General features: G+C 42.6%; 4 protein-coding genes across 4 annotated transcripts; 1 reads left to right on the forward strand and 3 right to left on the reverse strand. All coding sequences in view use genetic code 11, as the record gives it.

The window, feature by feature from the left end:
* Positions 1 to 844: 844 nt before the first annotated feature.
* EGR_10187 (Purine nucleoside phosphorylase) lies at positions 845 to 1,757 on the reverse strand (the record flags this gene model as incomplete). Its single annotated transcript, XM_024499436.1, has 3 exons — positions 845 to 1,232; positions 1,272 to 1,447; positions 1,482 to 1,757. 3 exons carry the CDS (start codon positions 1,755 to 1,757, stop codon positions 845 to 847), a joined length of 840 nt encoding a protein of 279 aa, XP_024346148.1.
* Positions 1,758 to 2,416: 659 nt separating this feature from the next.
* Positions 2,417 to 5,693, forward strand: EGR_10188 (Protein TFG; the record flags this gene model as incomplete). Its single annotated transcript, XM_024499437.1, has 6 exons — positions 2,417 to 2,615; positions 2,650 to 2,733; positions 3,000 to 3,208; positions 3,323 to 3,511; positions 3,860 to 4,249; positions 5,283 to 5,693. The coding sequence occupies 6 exons, from the start codon at positions 2,417 to 2,419 to the stop codon at positions 5,691 to 5,693; spliced, it is 1,482 nt and encodes a 493-aa protein (XP_024346149.1).
* A 6,852-nt stretch (positions 5,694 to 12,545) lies between these two features.
* EGR_10189 (Lipid phosphate phosphohydrolase) lies at positions 12,546 to 14,731 on the reverse strand (the record flags this gene model as incomplete). The annotated part of the gene is made up of 2 exons (XM_024499438.1): positions 12,546 to 12,605; positions 14,570 to 14,731. 2 exons carry the CDS (start codon positions 14,729 to 14,731, stop codon positions 12,546 to 12,548), a joined length of 222 nt encoding a protein of 73 aa, XP_024346150.1.
* A 516-nt stretch (positions 14,732 to 15,247) lies between these two features.
* EGR_10190 (Putative phosphatidate phosphatase) lies at positions 15,248 to 17,291 on the reverse strand (the record flags this gene model as incomplete). The annotated part of the gene is made up of 6 exons (XM_024499439.1): positions 15,248 to 15,304; positions 16,347 to 16,404; positions 16,689 to 16,900; positions 16,938 to 17,006; positions 17,047 to 17,195; positions 17,231 to 17,291. 6 exons carry the CDS (start codon positions 17,289 to 17,291, stop codon positions 15,248 to 15,250), a joined length of 606 nt encoding a protein of 201 aa, XP_024346151.1.
* Between the last annotated feature and the right edge of the window lie 5,777 nt (positions 17,292 to 23,068).

The following is a 23,068-nucleotide window of genomic DNA, read 5'->3' on the forward strand; positions in this document are numbered from 1 at the left end:
ACAGTAGCCCACATTCCTTCAAGAAATAGCAGAAATTCCGGAGTTAAGTTAAGGAGACCTAGTTACTGCTTATGTGTTGGGCATGAAGTTGCCTCGTGGTCGTTGGGTGGGAGACAAAACTCTGTTGGCAGCCTCCAGCTGACCAATCGCAAGCGAGGGTAAAAGGAAGGCAAGTCGACGCTTTGCAGACTCTTGCATTTCTCAAAATATCCACAAAAGGACTCTAGATGTTCCCACTACCAAAAAGACACCCGCCTTTCCTTGTACCTACTTCCATTCAGACGCCCAGAAAGAAGTTAGATGATTCATCCACCACACGGTCGAGGCACAGATACTCTGTATTAGTACCCATTAAGAATTGTTCGATACACCGCGTTGACTGGTCTAACCATTATGAGACATGACATTAAAATAAATTCCCACTTTAACGAGGGAATTATTGCTCCGTCAGTATTGGACGACTAAAGGTTTTCACACCTACATGATGACTAGTTAAAAAGCAGAATCATGCTGTTATCACAATGAGTTACGAGATCGGCCAAGATAGGATTCGTTAATCTTAAAATGTTCCATGTATTTCAGACCGGAACTGGTAAGTAGAATACCAGAGACCAATTTCAGTAGTTCGGAGTTGCAAGCCTAAATCCTATGACAGAGTATTTTTAAGGGATTCCATAAATATAGCACTTTATTGCAGACAATACCAAAAGTTTAGCAGTTTTATACCCAGAAACACAAAATGAAAATGGACTAATGACCCCAGTGGTGAAATTTTCAAACCAAATTTATTCTAATTTATGTGACAAAGCAATAGTAAAAGGGCATCATTAAATTTAAGAGGTCACTATAGCTTTTCAACAAGCTTTTTCACGAAGGTTTTCATTATCTCCGCCCGCTTAGCACTGGTCTCAAGGACTTCCTCGTGATTGCAGTTAACTTGACTGTCTTCATCCACCACAATGTTGTTGGTGATGAGAGACATGCCAAAAATCTTCATGCCCGCGTGCTTTGCAACGACCGTCTCGTGTATGGTACTCATTCCAACTGCGTCGGCACCAATCATTCGCAGGAAGCGAGCCTCGGCTGGAGTCTCGTAGGAGGGACCCATCTGGGCAATGTACACACCTTCTTGCAGGTATCGTTCAATACTCAGTTCCTTCGCTAATCCCTTTGCCAGTTCACGCAGCTCTTTTGTGTATAAACCATTCAATGCTGGAAACCTGGGCCCAAAACTAAAAAAAGTATAGATTAGCTAGAAGAATCAAACTTACTGAGACTCATTTGGACCAACGAGTGGGTTTTTTCCGGTTAAACCAAGCAAGCTAATGTGATCCTTGATGATCATCATGTCACCGACGTTAAACTTGGGATTTAAACCACCAGCAGCATTAGTAACGATTAGGGTCTCAACACCGAGGAGTTTCATAACGCGTATAGGAAGGATGACCTATAATGTTAAAAGTGACAAATATTTTCCTTACCTGAGATATCTCATAGCCTTCATACGGATGAAATCGTCCTTGCATAAGTACGACGTCTTTACCAGCAAGTTTTCCAAATACAAGGTTACCAGGATGCCCGACGACAGTGCTTTTAGGAAATCCTTTTATATCAGAGTACTTGACAACAGTAGCCTCTGTAACCAACTCAGCCAAGCCACCTAAACCAGAGCCGCATATGATACCAATCTCTGGAAGCTGAGGAACAACGCCACTGAGGTAGTCAGCAATGGATTTGGCGTTTTCATAAGAACTCATTATGACACTTCGTATCGCAGACTTTTGAATACGTCACAGACGGACAACTCCGATTAAAGGTCATCTTTTGGACAGAATGAACAATCACATTATTACCCTCACTAAACATATCTCACCCAAAATCAGAATGTTTTTACATCAGTATTTTTTTACAATCTCCTTCGACAAATTATCACTTGCCTAAAAACAGTAGCTATGTGGCACCTTAATGTTAATGTATTTGAAGGTGCAAAATATTTTGCACCTATTTTGATACCCAAAGAGAGTACGACAGCCAGCCAGATAAAACTAACATTCAATGGCTTAAAAACTAGATGGCAACGGAATAATCTATCGAAAGAAATGTATTGGCTGAAAATTAGAAGCCTGTAGAGGTTTAAAGATAACTTACATTCAATAGTTTTTTCTTAAGTATTAAAAAAGCACTTAAGCTAAATTGTTATAATGCCTTTTGTGATAAATCCATCTAGGTTGATTGTAAGGTAGCCATTACTTTCTATACTACCCTTTTTCGAATGCAAATTTTGTTTAAAATAATTTTTTTTGATTTTTTACGATTGATATTGCGACTTTTAACAAACATGACGTTCTTTGTTTGTTGAAATCGGTTCCTCACGCGGCAATTTCAAAGCTGCGCCAACACCTCACTTCTGTTTGATATGTCGTTTGTGGCTGCGAAGACGGATGGAGATTTCGTGGGGAAATTGGTAATCAAAGCCCAATTGGGCGATGACTTGCGTCGCATTCTCATCCACAATGAAGAGCTAACCTATGACGAGCTCATATTGATGATGCAGCGTGTATTTAAACCCAAACTTGATTACTTGGAAAGCTTTACCATAAAATACAAGGATGAGGGTATGTATCTTCTATTCTTACATCCACTTGATAGATGATGAGTATATTACTATCGCAGAGGAGTTTGACTTATCCTACGCCATTCGTCAGTACAAAACATTACGCCTGAAGCTCGTCGGTAAGCCAGTGTATTAGTTTCCTTATTTATTGTTGTATGTCATGTTCTTGCATTTGTCTAGCTTCCCTTTAGAATATTTGCCATGAATATGCATAGCCTCATTACATGTTGCTGTCGAGTAAATTAATGTATTTTGAATATTTCCCGGAGGTCGATTTTTCAACAGCTGATCTTGACTATAATACAGGTTTATTGTATTATCTGTGCGTCTTAAATACCTAGCATCTTTATGTCTTCTTTTATACGTATCTCCGAAATTTTCCTAGTTCCTCAGGCAGCGGAGTTATTCGCCAATGAAGCTATATATGGCGAAAATACCAGACACTCACTTGACATCGAAGGTTTATTCACAGAAATCAAGCGTCTTCGTGAAGAATTTAGCAAACTTTCGGAGAAATTTGACCAGTTTATGCAAGATTCTAAGCAGGAATCGAAGATGAATTCTCGCAGTGCTGCTGCCTCTCCGTCTCCTGAGGTTATTTCTCTCGCAAACACTGCTTTTCTTACTACTTTATTTTGATTTTCCATATGCTAGCCTTTTTTATGCAAAATGGATGGATTCTAAAATCTGGATTTTGGTTTGTTGTAGAGGTCTTCGGAACCGCTTTGTGACGATGGTGCCCTGCCTGCTTCATCGGATGAACCGCCCAAACTTAATCATGCTCCATTTCCACCACAGGACTCGTCAGCTCCACCTTTTGAATCGACGTTGAGGAAGCCATTATTGTCGCAGCCTTCGGAACAGCAGCCAACCGTTCCCGCATCATTGCCTCCACCTGTATGCGGAAAAAAATTCGTACTAATTGTTAATAAGTGGTCATTAGCTCGTAACTGTTTAAATGCTGTGTATGTGTGCTGCAACCAGGCTCCTAGTGATTGCGTTTGTGCACGTTTGGTTAATTTGTGCGCCCAAGCCCATACGCTCAGTGTCTTCGAGGAAGCGGTCACTGCACCACCTTTGACCGAATCAATTTATGGTGTGATGGTATAGCATATAAATTTACGACCAATAACTACGAAGTGCAATTGACGATGAGACATGTCTGATTGATTCAATCAATCGAATTTCGGTACTATCATACGTATCTTCTGGTTTAGTTAATACGGTTCTCTTTGCTCCTTTCAGATTTCATCAGTGCCCGTCTTACAGCATGAAGCACTACCTTGGTCGGTAGTGACCACAATGAGGACACCGCCGACATCCTCAATCACGGGGGTTGCACCGACGCCGCCACAGCCACCGCAGCATCTCGCTTCATCCGCAGGCAGTTTTTTACCACTAGGCTCCATCCCACCTACACAGACACAAATGCAACAGCAACACGCGCTATTGCCCGCCACTAACATGGCTTCGTCTCATCTGTCCACCTCGCAGCCTACTCTCCAGCCGCCCGGTCCACGTCCTGCTTTCATGAGTGGGCCGCCAATGCCACCTCCACAGCAGTCGCAGCAGCAGCAATCTATTCCACCACCACGGCCACCACAACTTTCTGCGGCGTCTGCAACTCCGCCCCCGGTGAGTCTAATTCCTTGATATTTTGGTAACATTTGATCGGAAAAAATTGTCTCTCAAGTAGTTGGTAAACTACGTGATCTGTGTCTGCAGATCGTCGCTTCAGTTTAGTAGATTAATTGAGGATTTAAGTTTTCTTGACTGTGTGCAATGAAAAAATCTATCATACCCGTGTATAGTAAATTGCAGCAAGACAGGCGTCACTTCGGTTGCTTTTATGAGGTAGACTAAATCATATCTACCGACTGCTCACAAAAAGTTTAGAGGTAAAAATGTGCCTTCCTTCCCATTGAATCAATGTGCATATAAGTTGTCTCGTAGTTTTACCCGAACGACTGATTTTAAAACGCTGACGTGTTTGCCCAATCGCATTGGTCTGGCTGTTGCTTTTGAGGGCAGGAGAGTTTAATCCCTGCTCCCTTGAACTGGAATTTTTTTCAAAGGCATATTATCATTTTCATGTGTGGCCACAGTGCATGCTATTTGCTGGGACATTTACATGATTTATTAGTGAAATCCTTTAACAAATACATGTGTTCCTTCCTGCTTTATGGTAACTGGTTCCACCAAATCATGTACCGCAAATAGACTGGTGAACTTGGAACTATGGGGTAGACATAGAATACCCTTGGTTTGAGGCTAAATATACTTTTTAAACTTAAATAGCTTAAATTTAAGCGGAATGTACCTTTTGTGGACTGTGGTGGATGATGTGGCAGGTTTTATTCACCATAGTTGCGCCCGTTATTTGGACTTTGGTAACGCTCCTTCCATCCTTCGAATGCATGCTCTGGACTTAGTGAGTTGCCGTCTACTGTGTCCACTTTTCCACTCCCATTTGGGCGTATTGTTCCAGTCACCTTTAAGGACGTTATAAGTCATGTGTCTGTAAGTGGATTAAAAGATTGGAGGACCAGTCGCATTGATTTAATGGAGCAAAATAGTGGCAGACCTCATGCCTATGCGTTGTTGACGTTCTGCTGCATTATTTTCTTCAGATTTAGCGCTAGTCCTCCTGCTTGTTATTTTTTTTCAGATTGCTGGTCAGTTCCAGTCACACATGCCCCCACAAGTGTCCATGATACCGCCATTGTCGGGCGCCAGCAGCATTGTTCCACCGCCACCACCGATGCCATTGGCAGGCGGTCGATTCCCCACCTCGATGGTGCCACCACCACCACCGCAGCCAGGCGTGCCACCACCGCATTCGGGCGTTCCACCACCACCGCCGCAGCCAGGCGTGCCACCTCCACCGCATTCGGGCGCGCCACCACCACCACCGCATCCAAGTGTGTCATCACCACCACTCCAGCCGGGCGCGCCACAACTACAGGCGGGGATGCAGCGAATGCCACTGCAGCTTGGCGGTCCGCCCTCAGGCCCCTTCGGTGCTCCGATGCCGCCACCGCCTACCCTCGGTGCTTATGATCAGCGCCCTGCACTGTAGGCGGTGGACACATGGACTCGTTTTCCCATTAACTTAGTCTTCTTCCTTCTTCACATTAACCCCCTCCTATTACACACCTGCATGGTCTCTTGCTCTTCCTACCTGTCCACTTACCTTTCCGTTCCTTTCAGTGGGAGGATGACAAAAGTATCTATAATATTTCCGATCTAGCCTTGACGGTTGATGGCCTCTTTGCTAATCTTGGACTTTGGACAAGTTTTTACTAATATCATGCCTTCGGAAGGCGAACTTGAAAGCTGAAGCAAAACGCGGAGGCTAATTGGTCGGTTTTTCTGTACCGACTGTGCTGCTGTGGTGTAAATCGAGTAGTCGGCTATGCGCCTCGCGCCAAAATTCCACGTGGGCGCAGCAGGACGGTGCTCAGGTAACAACGCAAAATCTCAAGTCTTCGAGGGTTCGGTTACTACCGTTGCAGTGTGACGATCTGCTCATGACTTGACTGAATCCGTTAGCTCTCCTGTCCATTTATAATTAGGTTTTAGCCACATGCATTTACCATCCTTTAGCATCTTCAAGGTAGCCTCAGGAAATGTGGCCTTGAAATCCCTCATCAGTGACTCATTGGGTTTGTGCTGAAGAACCACGAGATGTTTGGGAAATTTTTTCATTCAGGTGGCACATCACTGGAGAAGGTCCCCCGGGAAGGTGATAGAAATAACCTTTAAACAACTTTGTCCACAATTTCTGACAAGGTGTTATCTCCTTGTTCGACTTGCCAAATACGTACTCAGTAATTACCTTTGTCCTGGCTCTCACTTTGCCGTACTAGCGGGCGTTTTCTGTTTTTTTTTTTTGTCCAAAAGGAAACAAAAAGAATGAAAGCGCTTTTGGGGGAAGTAGTTAGGCCCATCAACAGTTAGTTATACTGTTGTGATTTCAATTTCGTCCTCCTCTCAGACTACCAGTTTCTTCGATCTTTGCTACACCCTGGCCTGAATGAATGAGCTCGAGGGAACGAGAGTAATTGACCTAGGTCATGTCGTGACACTGATATCTAATTGAGTAGATAGTTTGTGAGGAATTCAACCATGGGCTTTACTTCGGGAGGAGGGATCGAGCTCATTCCCCTCCATGGAAATCAGCCTTTTATCTGTCCGGATCAAGTCTATCGAAGGTGAAATGAAGCAGACACTCCTTACGACACACCTCTTGCCTTGAGGCAATTCTAGGTGACTTTTTGACAAAATATACTTATCGTACATTTTGCCCAGAGGTACGTAGGCCAGTTTTGCCTTGCCTGCTTGAAGAAAACTGGAATTTACAAGTGGCAGACATTCCACTTTTAAGTGGCGAGTGGACGAGGGATGTGGCCACGACTCCGTCTCCCGTTAAAGAGGACTAGCGAATTCCTGGCCCCACATCTCCAGCATTTCATTCACAAGGCATTCTGATTCTTTCATTGTCGAGCAAATGCTTTGGCCCTTTCCAACTGCTTGGCTGTGTTTTTGGGCGTGCCTTCCGATTTGTCATTTTCCATTTTGGAGGAACTAAGGTGGGCAAACAAATTTGTTCATGACCAGGTAAAGCACGCTTGTGGCTTGAGATATTTTACTTCGACAAATTGGGCTCGCTAATTTCACTAATAATTAAAAAAATTCTAAACCTCTTCCCAATTCGGCTTTGACAAGTTTTGCCTTCAGAAGGCAAGGGAAAAGTTGTCTCTGATCCTCTACATTTCCAAATGACATTTACCACGAGATGAAGGATGTGAAAGATGAATTAAGGTCATTATCGCATTTCCATTCCATGGCAAGGTCATGCCAGGGTGTTGCCTTGTGGAAGAAGAGCACATTCCTTTAATTGAGTCACCGCCCATGGGTTTTCTAGAGGGTGTCAGGATGCGGAGGTGGGGGTGTGGGAGGGGGGGAGGAGAAGCGCGTCTTGTGCACCCAAGTCATGTCCAGACATGTCGGGCGCTTGGATCTCAGCCACAAATGTTTGCCTTCGGCAAGTGAACAGGGCGTTGTAAATCATTGTATCTGCAGTGCACCACACGTAGCAGATACAAGGAATGCGTAGTCCCCTGGGGATAAAGCGGTACGCGTCTCGAAAGTGTTGAGTGGTTAGTGAATGGATTGTCGGGGAACAGCCCAAGATGCATTCGAGTGTCAGAGTTCAACGGCCACTTCTCAGCCCAAGTTAATCTGTCAGTCAGCCAACAAAGAAGCTAAACTAATGCAAGCGAATTAAAAGAAGCGAGGGAGAACGAATTGGTAGCCTTTGAGACCTCGCCTTTCCCATATGCGACTCGCATGTCCATCGGGTTCCACGAGTTTCCCTTCCCACTTGATGTAGACGCAAACTAAATGTCGCCTCACCCAACTACACCTCCCACCAATTGTTGTTTTGGTCTCTTTCCCATCAAGTTACTTAAAACACTTTAATTACTGAGTTTTTTTGGTTCTGGTGAATAGAGCGCCACGGTAGACACAATGCCCAGTCGAGTCATTCATTGTGGAAATCACATTCTATTCATTTTCACCCTCCTTCGGAGTGCCTACCATTACAACCGACAGCTCGAGTAGCCTTGACGATTGCAAAGCAAACAACTCCGAATGACATCTCCCGACGTGTGACATTCCTGTGTTGGTTGTGATTTTTATTTCCCATAATAAATTCCGTATATTAAATACATCGAAGTAAGTAACAGCTAACTGTTTGCGGTTACCCGAAAGGAAAAACCGCATGAATTCCCTTGATCAAGTTAATAAATACCGGGAAATATTCACTCAGGGATTACATTAAAATTCATTGAAGGAATCATGATGCCTGTAATACTTTGACGGTTTGCTGGACTCTCAGTTTTTTTTACATGGGCACTTCCACTAGGCGACTTGGCCGCTGGACAGTGTCGGCGGCCTGCTTCTCAGACCTTCCGTATGTCTACAGTACAATTTTGCTTCCCAGCAGTGTCTCCATTCATCTTTAGAGAAGTCTGGGGGTGCTACACTGATGGCAGCGGAAAGTGAACCCGATCTTAAAGGTCAACCACCCTCAGTTCCAGCGTTGATAGCTGGACCTTAACGTGAAGGAAGAAGGACATGTACTGGGGATGGGCGAATCTATGACGACCCCTAAAGGTGGGGTTAAAAATGACGCCAATCTTTGGCAACCATCCCAGTCCCGTAGTCTGCAGGAACTGAAGCGACACTAGCCACGAACCATCTAGGCAAAGCTTGTTACGAAGCTGTCTGTGGCACCTGTATAAAAGTGGTGACTAGGTGAATATCCGATACAGATGGATCAAACCCACATAGTTATGACTGGGTAGCATTGAAGTGAGAACAAAGTGGAAAGGAGCGATAGAGGAGAAGCTTTACTCCCAACACCCTTTATTAAATGACTCTGCTTTTAGGCATATTCCTCATCCCACAAGCCAATTCTCAAGCGTGACGAAACCTTAGATTCGAAGGAAATGTCAAGCGGGACCAGTGACATTGCGGTCAAATAGCCCCTCAGTTCCAAGCGACCACGATGACTGGTTCGGTCGGTTCGTGAATGTTTATTCGCACAGCACCGACTACGCGGTGATGGCTGAGGGGAGCGCCGATTGAAAGAGAAGAGGAGGTAGCGGGGGGGGGGGGCTATGGCTGCAGCTCCTCAGTCCCTCTATTCATCGGCAATGCATATTCTTTTCGAGTATTGCGACTCCTTTCCACTTCAGGAAAGTCTCCGGGTGGCCAACTTGCGGTTGGCGGTTGCAGACTTTCATTGATGTTTTGCAAATTCTATGGTGGGAGGCTCCCGGCACCCAGTTTCACCGACTGACTTTTGCACTCAGGCGTTATTGAGGTAGATTCCAAATTAAGTAGAAAATTTTTTTGAGATAAGAATTGAAAATAGAAAGGTGAATCAACTAGGATAATCCCTTGCACAAATTAACCTAAAAAATGATATTTTAAGCATAAAATCACTCATACTAGTGCCTTCCTTTATTTCTGTCTCTGCCGACTGGAAGCAGGTACAATTGCCTTCCCTACTTACCCCATTGCAAAGTGTAAAACATTGTAGATTTTGCACTTTCTTAGTTAGACAATAGGTTGCACTTTTGTGGTAAGTTTTCTCTCTACCAAATGTAAATTGAGGGTAAAATAGTGCCAAAACCCAATTGGCTTGTTCATTCAATTGTTAAAAGTAGTAAAGAAAGTTTTGTGTGACATGACAAATGAGTTGGTGCGCATGTCTCACCGTCACCTCTGCCAAGCGTGTATTCAAAATCCCATACCATGTATGAGTTACCAGAGCTGCTTCATCTTGTGACTTTCCGTGGGTGAAATAGGCCTTATGAGGTTGCGAAAGTATTATGTAATTACACTACATTAAGGTCTCTACGTTGTTCGGTAGCAAGTGCTAAAGAAATGACGACAAAATTTTACTTTATAAGTAGGGATATAAGCGTAAATAAGAAATATGCACAGTTTGAGGGGATCACACCCTTCCCATAGATAATATCACGATTTTCGATACAAATACACATTTATTCAGATAATCCAAAGTCCAACAATAGTAGAGATAGTGAACCGCCTGATGCTTTGAATAGGTAAAACCGCCCCCATTGTGATTCTGACGGCATTTTTTGTCTGACACCTCCTCTCAAATAACTGGCAAATTCCCAACAAAGAAAGTGCGCAATTAGAAAAGTGGATTTATACCCTGTTGAGAAATAAATTGCCTAAATTCCCAACATTAAAATCCTGCCAGAGTTAAATGATGAAGAACCTTCCAAAAAATTTTCTAACCATAATTTTGGATTAACCCAACTTCTATTTCATCTTTTTAAGGCGAGATGATGGAAGAGAGATAAGGAAACTTTTACTACATTCACGAGGTCATGCACGAAAGTTCATCACTCTCAAAATTGCTGGGGAATAAAGCCCTATAAACTAGGTGAACAGAGTAGCTATTCGTCCATGTCAAGAGCCTTAAGAGGTTAGAGGCAATGTCTAGGCCAGAGGATTTAACTCACACCAGTCCCGTTTAATGCTCGGGTTTTGACATTTCATTTGCATACGCCCTGCCCGATAAGGAAATGTGTCAATCAGTTACTCTTAGAAACTGGTGTGTGCGTGTGTGCACTTGGCTCCTGTATGCCTGTCAGCCCGAGTAAACGGTAAACAAAGCCATGGATACCGAGGTCTTTATTCACCGACGTGTATGATTAGGCAAGGCGGTCGGCGCTCGCATGCGTAACAGCCGGCTGGACAACGAAGACTGCCAGAGGCGCCTCGCATTTATGGCATTTGATTGTTCACGACCTTAGGGCAATTATTAGTACACTTAAAGTACACCCCTGCACGATATCAGCCAACTGGGACGGGCTGTGTGGGAGCGCGGTGTCGCAGGAGTTGTAGGCCTTCCCGGTACCTCCTCTCGTAGGAGGCGCCAGTAACAACGCAACTACCTGAATTTGTTAATTAAATCAAGATGTATGCGACAAAAAGGGGGAAAGTACGGACATCCCAAAGCAGTATGATTGATGGCCTTGATTAGAGGTTTTTCCCCCTACACTGGTTACACGGTGATTTTCCTTAGAACCATCCGTTGTTTTTTACCAGAAGGTGTGGAACTTCACTTGCTACATTAATTTGCGACCTGTATAGCCCTTAATACGGGCTTTAACTTCTACACTGTAATGATAGAAGTGGTGTTAATTCCGTGTCACACTTAAAAGGGGCATCAGTTCAACGCACAGGAATCACTTTTACGGCCTACGATGTTACCATGATTCCTGCATACAGAATCTGCCTCAGGTCAAATTAGTACAGTCTCTTGCAAGTGTTTATGTGAATCTGTGCCTAACTTGCTCACCTTCAAAGCAGGGTAGAACCTGATAATGATCAAGGGAGCATTTTGAAGTCAGTCACACATATGTGCAAAAAGTTTGTATGACAACAAATTTTAAAAAAAACTCAAATCTAATTCAACGACTGGGCCACAGGTAAGTGTTCTAATTTTAAGTTCAATTTATGGGCAAAAATAAGACTTCAATAACCAAGCGGTCTCACCTCAGCCCACTACTGACAATTGCTAAAGTAGTATTCAACCCGCGGTTGCCTGTCAAACTCGGTACGAATTTCAAAAACGATGATACAAAGCAGAATTTCAGCTTTTTAACCAACAACAAAAGCTAACTGGATTGTCTTTGCTGACTTTTAATTGTAATTTACAGATCTGAAAGAAGCGCATTTTCATGGTGAGAAAGTTACACCTTTAAACCACTTCTTTTGCAATTCATTCAATCAAACAGAACTCGTGAGTTAGAGGAAATTTTGCCTGAAAAACAGTACGCACAAGCTCCCAGCTTAGGGAATCAACTCATAATAACTTTTTTCCGATTACCAAAGTCAGCAAGTGATCAAGCAGAGTTTAGAATGGTGGTGAAAGGCATTTACCCAGCTGAAAATGTTCTCATCCATCCTCCCCAGTGGTAAGTAAAAGAACAATTTTCCCAACAAAGCCAACTGACAGTCAAAACAGAGCAGTCTAATACTACTGGGTGGAGGCGAAGAAGAACGCCCTTAACTCGCCCCACTTGCAGTCAACCCGTGACAGAAGCAAGCACGCGACCACCTGCCATGGGAAAGTGAAGAGAAGACACCAAAACACCCATACAAGTGAGCATACACATCATATATTCCTGGCGCGGCTTCATAGACTTTAAAACCAGTTGAGTTAGAAGTGCAAAATAAGGACACAAAACATGGGCGTGAAGGTAGTGGTATGTGGGGTGGGGGAGAAGGCGCAAAATAAAGGAGGGAGGGTTGAATTCCACACCGAATATAACGAGGTGTTTAGACGGAGCTTGCTATTAGACGAGTGAGGCGATGCCCTCTACCCCACCTCCTCCGCTTCCGCGGCGTCGAATTCACGCACGTCTGTAGCGTAGCGAACCTGGAAGGTGGCAGAGGGAGGGGAGCGATGAGCTATAAACTTTGCCATTTAGGAGAGTGCATTAATCCAGCGTAAAATTATGCAAGGTTAAACACCTTTAACCATGTGATTTCTTTAATCGCCTTGGGTGTATGGTCTTCTGAGCTAGTACGAAACCATCTTCAAACATTGGGAATGGATTGAGGATCCTACAAGTCATTTGAATGAACAAAATATTTACAGCTTGGAAGTCAGACACCTCTGAGGTGTTGGAATGTTTTGAGTACTGCACACTTGCTGCTGTGAAGGGTCAAACAGCTTTCGAAGCACAAATGGTGAGGCTTAGGCGCTCAGTGAGACACTAGGGCCGCCTTTCGATGCGTTCCGACAAACTCAGGTCCAAACAAAACAAAGCAAATCCAGGCATATTTCAACAATTAAAGTTTACGGAAGTATGGTAGATCTACTGGAAAGATAATGAGTAAGTTGAAGTCTTGGTTTGCAGTACTTCTGTAATTTAAACAAATTGAGGAAATATTTTGCCTCATTCACGATGTGCCTTTGAAAAATTCATTCAACAAAAGAAATAAGGCTGTAAAAGTTGTGTGTTTGACAAAACACCTGCCACTGTTACCCATACATAGAAGTATGAACAACTTTACCGTGGAAATAAGTCCATTTGTCAGACAACTCATTCGGGAAGACGGAGGCGATTGAAAGTCGACTGCCCAGATTATGTCCTTAAGGGCTGACTTTACTTAAGCACGACCAATGAGAGGAGAATACACTTGAGTACCTTTGGCAAGGAGGCAGATTAGCTACGAAGTTGCGACGCGACTACGCAAAATGCGAATATCCCGAGAGATAAGCTCGCTGACCCAAACCCGTAACAAAATACGTGGCTGGGTAAACACGTATTTGAAAGGTTCAAGATCAAGGCCCCGTTTCAAGTGGTAATACCATTTCATTTTGAGTGGCCCTTTTTAAAACCATGTGCCAGGTGCTTGAAGTACCGAAGTAGGAATCCGAGCAGGCGTGGTACATAGTGAGTAGATGATTTGAGAAACCTCTTTCCACCAAGCGATTCAAACTTCGAATATGAGTCACATGGAGAATTACAAAATGGAACATTCATTTCAAAATGACATGAGGTTCCTCCAAAAGCATTTAAAATTTCAAAGAAGCTTTTGCACAACTTAATGCCTACCTGGGTTTAGACTTTTACTTACAAGTGGCATTCACCGAAGCGAAATAAGTTCATTCTGAAAATAATCCTCGAAGATACCACTTAATTGGGTACTTTTATAACCGAAAATTAAAACCACAGCGGCACTGCCATTTTTGAGGCACCGAAATGACGTGACATGAGCAAAACATGCATAGTTGGCCACGGAGTGAACAGAGGTGTCCCATACGCTAAGTACACACGCTCGTGCATAAAAATTTATGCCACCTACTGCATTCTATGGATAAGTGAATTTGCAAGATGCTTCGCTATGACAATGAGAATGTACTCGTGGGAATGGCGTCGGAGAGGCCAAAAACAAGCCTTCCACTGGCTTCGCCCACCCACGCAAAGGTTAAAAGGGAAAAAGGATGGCAACAAAACCATCTACTGTGGGTCCAAGTTCTCACAATTTAAAACCTGCTTGATCATGTATAAATTTCATGGAAGAGTAGCCTTTTCACATAAAAGTGTAGTCAGGATTTAAATGTGAAGATCAAGAAACCTAAGGACAACTAAATCTGATTGGTGGAAATGTAGCCAATGGAAACAGTAGACTTAGATTTGGAAAGACCAATCAAGTTGAGAGAGTGATTTGTACAAACAGGAGACCCCTTCGGCTGCGTTTTGTTAAAAAACTGCACCTTTTCAAATTCCGACCTTCGTCCTCTACCATCAACTTTGCATAGGTGTAAAAGAAAAAGAATTCCAGTGAGTAGAAAATTAGAAGTCAAACGCAATAATTTTGAGGTAAACTCACGGCAAAAATACCAACCAAGGCGCCAATTATCATGCCAGCGAGAACGTCTGTCCAGTGGTGTTTGTTGTCAGAGACTCGTGTCATACCGACGTAGAAGGCGCCTGTCACAGCGGCAGTTTGCACAAAGGCCTGCAGCACTGAACCCATTCCGATGGCTGGCATACGGTAATGCAAATACACCTACAAACCAATCACGAGTGTGCTTGGTGGCCTTGAGTGTCTGAATCGCCATATCATTGCCTGCTTCCTCTGATCTATGTGAATGTTCATTCTTACTTTCCTAATTCTTCTCCTGGAATGTTCCTCAAAAAACGACATAAGAATCACAATGAATTTTGCATTCTGCTTTTACTTTCTAATTAAGTCTATTAGGCGGCAAGGAAGCGGAACTTGAGAAAGATCCCAACGATTTAGAAGAATTTATTAGCATTACAAAATCTTTGATGCTTCTTCAATAATAGGTAGACTTTAGAAAGGATTCAAGTAGTAAACTAGGCGTTTCCATCGTGTTGGTATTTTCCCACTGCCTCCAGATTGGGCATCTCCATCGCAATGTGTGGTAGGCAGCAATGTAGGGACACCCATAAGTTATTCGGTAACCCCGAGTGGATAAATGGACTTTCGTTGTATTTCGTGTTGTCGCCTGTCTGTAGTCTTCACATTACCCGCTATTATTGTTCAAGCAACCTTCCGTTTCTGTGGTTCAACCAGCTTTGCTTTGTGACACCAATCAAACTCACATTAACTAAGGAACAGAAGAGTACCTGTTGGCAAATAGCACCCGAATCAAACTCATAAGACAGAATATATGCTTAATAATTCACTATGGCAGAATACATTAAAATGCATAAGCTAATTTACAGATTGTTTCGAAATGGGCCAAGTTCAGAGAGATACAGAGGGAGAGGAATGGAAATTCTAAGAACAGCTACAATTCTATTGACTAAAAAGACTTCAATGCATCGTTGTTATGGTTACTTAACGGAAGAATTTTCACGGTGTCTATAGGAGGATAGTTTTTACATAAAGGCATAAAAATGGCAGGCGATGTGGTCAAATCGGGAGGCGATAAGATGCACATTTTTTCAACCATGTTTAGCAAGGATTTAAATACACGTCGCCACCAATGCATGCGCGCACGTCCACTTTCCACTTCATTCCCTGAGTGTGTTTTTGCAGTGGAACAGTGACATAGCAGGACCCCTGGGTGCGTGAGTCATTCACACAACGTAAATCGTCGTTTACACAACTTAAGAATGGTAGAAATTCTGCCTAATCGGATTGGCCAATAGGCAAATAAAAAATAGTGCTGCATTGAGCAATAGATAGTGTCTGTCCAAATTGCTAATTGAACTAAACTCTTGTGACACATGTTATAGGCACATGAATATAATCAAAGGCCTGGCATCCCATAAAGTCACATGAGTGTGTAGGAGGTAGCCTGATTTAACCTTTAGAAATGCTAGAACCAATTGAAGTGACGTATTTACTAAGACATGATTATCGTTTCAGTAGCAAAAGCTGAAAAAAGTCGGCCGATACCAGTCGTCTAAGCATACAAAAAACTTTTGTGTAAGTGTGTGGTCTAAACATAAGATAGACCTTGAAAGGCACAAATTCTCACTCTATTCTGTGATTCAGCCGGTTCAGGTTTATTTAAATAATCAACAGACGCACACAGAGACAAGGTCCAAAAAATAAAAGAATGATTTGGAGGATCAAGGGAGTGAGAACTTTAGGAAATTTCCTCAAATTTGGGTGGTATTATAATGCTTACTGCAATGAAGATGGCTGGGAACATGGTGTAGGCAGAGTGACCTGATGGGAATGATAATCTAAAAGTTAAATGTTTTTACAGATGGTTGTTTATGAATTAATGGAAGCAGATAAATAATAATGCTCGCTCTCAGCCGCCATTCCTAGACATTTCGAGGTAAAGATATTGTTTAATTAAACTTTACGAAGAATAAATAATAAGATAAACAAACAATCCAGCAAAGCCATGAGGTGACAAGTAGGTTTCAAGAAGCAACAAAGCTATCAGACTGGTTAAATGGATAAAAAATGGACCACATTTATAGGCATTTAAAAGGAATGAACAATGAGTGTGTGAAATAACCTCATTTCTCTGATTAAGTAGGCGTCAGTTTTGGTACATCTGAATTCACTTATATATCCATATGCCGTTTCAGTTACAGCAACCGGACCGCAAACATCGAAAAAGTTGGGGCGAAGTCGGCCCACAACAATTTTTCCAATGTGGGTAAACATAGAGACCACGGTGTATCCAAAGGCCAGAAGATAAAGAAATTTATACAAATTAATAAAAATCTAAAACAAATTGTTATTACTCAGACAAATTGTGTACCAGAGGGATGCTCTTATAGCGTGTCGAGAAGCCGTAATTGCGCGCACGAATAAGCTCCGTCGCCGCAATCTACAAAACACAGGCAACTTTATAAACTCCAAATGCTTACAATTAAAATAGCAATTATAGGTACCACTGTAAACAAGTAGATATTCTTGACCGTTGAACTAAAATATGGATATTTTAAAGAATTGTCGTTCGAAAAATAGCCCCTTTGAAACGGCTCCAATTTGTACACGACGGCTGCAACAACCACGACTAAAGAAAAACGTAAAAGAACTTACAATACTTACATGGGGTGACCGCAATTAGGTCAAATAAAATACGGAGTAAAAACCACTGGACACCTGACATCCCCAGAACTACAAAATGTGTTCAAAGGGACCGCACCTGCTGGGCAACCTTTAAGGCTTGCATTGTAGAAGATATAAACTACATCATTCAAATTGTCAAAAAGTGCTAAGATTTTTACACATAATCAAACAGTATTTTAAGGTAGATATTTGTTGTGCTCTTTTTTTTCCAAGATCCGTTTTATCCGTGACTAACCAGATGGGGTGATTTGTAACATGGTAGGTTTTCTCAGATATCATTGAATCTTACTTAATAATCGTGCTCAAGAAATCCTTGGGGTGCAACGCTAGTGCTTGGCTAAAAATGTGTTTTAACAAATCCTTTTTTCTTAGTTATATGACTGTCTCCATAACATGAGTTTTTAAAAGCACCATTCGCACTGCTGGCAGTTGGTTCTGCAGGAGCCTAAATCTGCTATGAAATTGCAGCGATCTATATTGCTACAAAAAGAAATAGTGATTTTTTGTGCACAGGAAGGTTGGAATAATACCACCATGGTCAGAGGCCCACGTCCCCAGTTGGAGTAACAACGTGTAGCTGAAGAATCCGCACAGTAGGCGGTTCTGTTAAACCAAGCACCATGTAGAGCAATAGATTTGTAAATTTTTGTTATCAGCCTTTTTGTAGCGTCCCGGGACTTCCTGAAGACGAAAAAAGACACAATACTCGGGCAGAATATATATATTCAGCACGGTGAAGGTGTCTGGGCTATTGGCATGGCCCAAAAGGCCAGCCCACCCAGCGAGGTACAAGGGGGCTAATTCGAAGTACAAAAGTAGCGCCTCACCAGAACCGAGGGATAAACCACTATTGTATTACACTTTTCTAATGAAATCTTTGGCCTAAGCTATTATAACATTGTCGTTTGCATGAAAATACGCTTGATCACAAGGCTTGAGAATAAACTCAGAAGATCCACATTTTTTTGCAGTTTCTTACTGCTTGTGAACTGCATTAATAAAGTAAGATTTATCGGCATCACACAGCTCAAAGTTGGGTGGTAACCGCAAAGACCGCAACTGCTATGCAATATCTGTTCGTAGGGAATTTGGCCTCAAGGCAAATCCTTCAATGAAGGATAATTTTGAAGTTAATCAAAGGAAATGGTATCCTTTATCTATTTTGCCATTTTGCTACTTGTTGGGAAATTAGTGTGCCTCTTTAGACTGCTTACGGCAGTTTGAACAAAATTTTAATTGACTCAGGCTTTTAAATGACCGAATTTTACTCCTTGAAAACAAAAATACAGGCTCCGAGTGTACACGAAATGCAAGTATAATTTTTCAATATTTTTTTTCTATCTGTGAGTACTTAAATCTCAAAGTTTATAGTTATTTTGTGGAAAAATTAATGTGGTTGGTTAAATTCGCAAGAACGGAACACGGGCAAATGATGTCACTAAAATTCTGTCTAGTTTTCGTAGATTAGTTGTTAGAAATCCCAGCTTCATATTTTACCTGCCACTTTAACCAACTCCCTCAGGAGGGTTAAGTCTGTAGCAGAAAGGCCATTGTGGATGGACCAGTTCACATAAATAAAATCTCTGGTTATTCCTTCCAATCTGGGGTGTGTTTTCTGCTAAACTTTTCGTTCCTTTTGATTGAAATGGCGCTATTCCTTTTTAAATGCTTAATCGTATTGAAACATTCCAAAATGCCTGCATACATTCATACATTCATAAGTACTTGCATATATATATTTTTTTTTCACACCAAAGTAGTAAAGTGACTCAAGTTGTCTCCTAGTAAATGTACGAAATTTAGATTAAAAATTTCAAAGGGATATCAGATTTTACTCGTATCACCAATAATTTAGAAAGCAAATTTTGCTACTCACGCTTACGCACTTTATTCTTCTCATTTGTAAGACTTACATTTTTACCCATTTCAAAATCCTGCGACCTAACATTGATGTTTGGGGCACTCCGTGGCACACCGATTCCTTCCCGAAGTCAAAAGAAGCCACAGCACTATGACAGAAAATGTAATTCTGCCGTACAGGGGGTTGAGAGGCAATTGGTACGGCCCGGAGTCTACGTCGGCTAAGAGGAAGTGCAATCTGCGGAGCCTCAGGTGTCCGCATAACCAAACGCCGAGCGGACAAATACTATCAAACTATAACAGAGGCCCTCTCCATATTTGAGCGTCGTTCCTCGCTGTAGTCGGTGGTGTAGGAGAAATACCGGTGAATAAACCGTGCCAATCATCAAATTTGTATGCAAGTGGGAAGATATCTAACCGCATCCTTACCGGTCCCTCTTGTCAGCTCCACTTCAGCTGAACTTAATCCCTGTTTGGAAACTGCATTGGGGGAAGGGGAAATGTGATGGCCATCTCATGTGTCCACCGTAAGTAGTGAGAACACTTACCTAAAAGCAGGGTTAGGTTTTGGAATAGTTTCATGGAAAGCAAGGTTTTGTATCTGGTTATATTTACCTGTTTATATTTACAGCAATGCCGTTTAGCCATATATGCATTCAATTTCTCTTTAGCTAAAAGAAAAATGCACGGGGTTTCGCGTGTGCACTTCATTGACATCTTCATACAGGTGCCATTGACAGCTCTACTTTAAACTTTCCAGATGGATTATGGCAACGGCTAGTGTCTCTTTAGTTGTGAATTCCATTCTTGTAGAATACAGGATCGGGGTAGGTGTTGAAGGACATCACGGATTCTCCTCTCCTCATCATATAGCCTTCTTCCGTCACGTCAAGGCTTTGTATCCATCGATGGAAACCAGGGTGGCTGGCCTTTAGAATCCCATTTACGGATCGTCGTCATCAGTGTAGCTCTTTGAGTCTTCGCCGAAGATTGAAGAAGTCATAACATCAAAACAGAAAATATGGTGCCATTGTAGAGAAGGGTTGTGGAGCTACTGGCATAGCCCAGATGACATCCCGCCCCGAGGAAGTATAATGCAGGGCCTTAAGTGCTAGTCAAGCCGAATTGTTACGCCACTTTCGGATTTTGCAGAAGTCAAAAAGGTGTGATAATCAAACGAATGCAGCTGTTTAAATGCTGTTTTGGCCATGGAGCCCAGCTACAAGCATTTATTGTTCATATTCAGACCAGAAATACTTATATTTGCGTCGGAAGAAATGCCTCTCAGGTTTGACCCCTCTTAAATGCGCTGAAAAGTTTAAATGCCAGTTACTTGGACTGCCGAAGTGAAAACAAACGCCTGTTAAACCTAGTTGGCTTCTGGCGACTAAAGTTGTGAGGACACTTCAACACCTCCCACCCTCTTGAAAGGGGATAAACAACTGCTCGAACTTTGACTGTGGCATTTAATTTTTTCCGATGCAAATGTCTCTCCACGCAATTTTAAATTTTAAAAAGCATGTTGAGAAGATAAATTAGGCTATAAACAAGCGCTAGAGCGGTAATAAAAGAGCTAACAACTCTTCATAATTCATTGTATCTTGTGTAATACTTTAAGGATCTGTTTAACTCTTCGTTTTGGTCACGCTGGTATTTACGGCTCCGCTTTTATACCTCCCCTGGGCGGTGCGGCTCCCGGCCCATGCCAGTAGCCGCAAGGCCTTCTGTACGGCAGTAATGCAACCACTTCCCTAGTATTATGACCTCATTTGACCTAGGGGAAGATTTGCAGCGCCGCAGGTACTAAATTTGCAAACTTCATTTGTGAATATAAGTGCGAGTTCAGTCTTTCAAAGAAGCTACATTCGACGTAAATTAAAAATGTCTTAAGAGACCGTGACTTCTGATCCTTCATGTAACGAAGGGTTGTATTGCAATATGTTTAGGCCTTCCTCCCTTCCACCTTCACCTTCGTACCCTTGGTTAAATGAGGGCATCTTTTACCTGCTAGTGCCATAAAACGAGTGGAGGAGATCGGGGCTATAGAGGTTCGACATCCATTTTCTTCTCAGGGGCCGATAACATCCTAGCAGTCTAGAGAGTCAAAATTGACTGATCGCTTCTTGCCTCACAGGTATAAGAAGACGAAAATGTTTTACAATATCATACTTTTGTGAAAGAGTCATTATTGAGTATGGCTTCAATATTTTGTGGTAGCATAAAGTGTCAGAAATCAAATTCTTTGACGGTTTATGAGAGGATGCTCATTAATTTCGCCTCCCCTCAACACCCGTAATATGTTGACCACTTGTTTAACTCTCGGTTGTGACAACGGGGAACATCCCGGCTCTGCCATTGTACCTCTGAGCTACGCCAGTAACCCCATGCACTTCTGCAAGACAGCATTGCATATTCTGCCCAAGTCGTATGGCTTCCTTCGTCTTCAGGTTGTCTGGGTACACTACAACATCATTAACTGTCAACTCCAGCATTTACTAAACCATCGACCAGCTAACGGGTACAGGGTTAGAAAATAGATGGCAGAATACTTTGCATGGTGTAAAAATAAAACCTCCCTTTTTGATTTTTTTTATAAAAAAATAAATGACAGACTTAAAAAGTGATGGATGCCTTATTATTACTTGGTTAAGTTCAACTGAAAAGTGATATGGATGGAGAGCAATTTAAGCTACACCAGTAAAGGGTGCAATACGATGGTTGTTTGTTTAGATTCGCGTTTCGGTTTTGCGCGCACTCGAGGCTCCGCTACTTTACCTATGCTAGGAGTAATGGCCTCCAGGTCATGCTAGCAGCCCTCCAGATCTTCGCTACGTCAGCAATATATTTTCTGCTCCAATATAATGCCTTCTTTTGCCTTCAGGTAAGTCGCAGGACGCTAAATTGGTGGCAGAGATCATAAAGGACAGACATCCTGATGACTTTTGCTAAATGCCAGTACTTAACAGAACGGAAGAAGGACATGGGCTGTGGATGAGAGAATTTGTCACGACGTCTACCTGCGGTAACTACCAAATCTCGTGTTCTGCAACAAAGCTAGTAACAATTGAAGCGGCATCAACCGTGGCCATGGACCATCTACCATACCTGAATGGAGATGCCAATGAAGTCAGCGTCCTGTACCTCCTCCACCTCTTAATTGGCTTGATGGAGCCCAGATAGATATGGCTGGATTGCAATGAAATGAGAACAAAGTGGCAATGAGGAAGAGACGCTAAGCCTTATCTCCACAAAATTAATCCGATTGCCCAATCTTATTAAATAACTGTGCTTTTTTAGCCAGTGCTCTCGCGATTAGCGATGCGCACACGAGATGTCCAACACATCTCCCCTCACCTCTTACAGTCCCCAACCAGGACAAAATTCCAGATCAAGAGGATTGCCTAGAGGAACTAATGACGATGCAGTCAAGTATCTTCTCGGTTGCACGCCAATTCAATGACTGGTGCAGTGGGTTTGTCGGTTTTGTTTTTACAACTCCGGCTACGTTATAATGGCTGACGAGTAAAGTTGACTAAGCGAAGCCCGTGAGAAGAGAGGGGCCATACGATATTGTATTTACTTGTCTAGCTCTACTTTTGGTGATGCGAACACTAATTTTCCGTAGAATGTATTTTTACTCGGCCAGTATCGCCTCTCAGTCAAAACGGTATCCCTTCAGCCCTTCCATGCGTCGGTAATATACATTCGGTGCTCGAATTATCACTTCTCCTGTGTTTAGGTGAGACTCAAGATGCTACAAGGAGTTCATTAAAATGACCTTCCAAGCACTTATTTTTGATGATACTCCCCGTTACCCAAAAAGATACTTAAGCACTAAAAAGTGGATTTTTGGGCAAGAGGAGAAGTCATAACTTACGGTCAGTCCTCCTCCTCTTGTAGACTTCCTTAAACTTGACGGTATTATACTTCATTGTGATGCTACATCGACTTAAAACT

Source organism: Echinococcus granulosus, assembly GCF_000524195.1.
Source record: "Echinococcus granulosus chromosome Unknown EG_S00197, whole genome shotgun sequence".
Classification (NCBI taxonomy): domain Eukaryota; kingdom Metazoa; phylum Platyhelminthes; class Cestoda; order Cyclophyllidea; family Taeniidae; genus Echinococcus; species Echinococcus granulosus.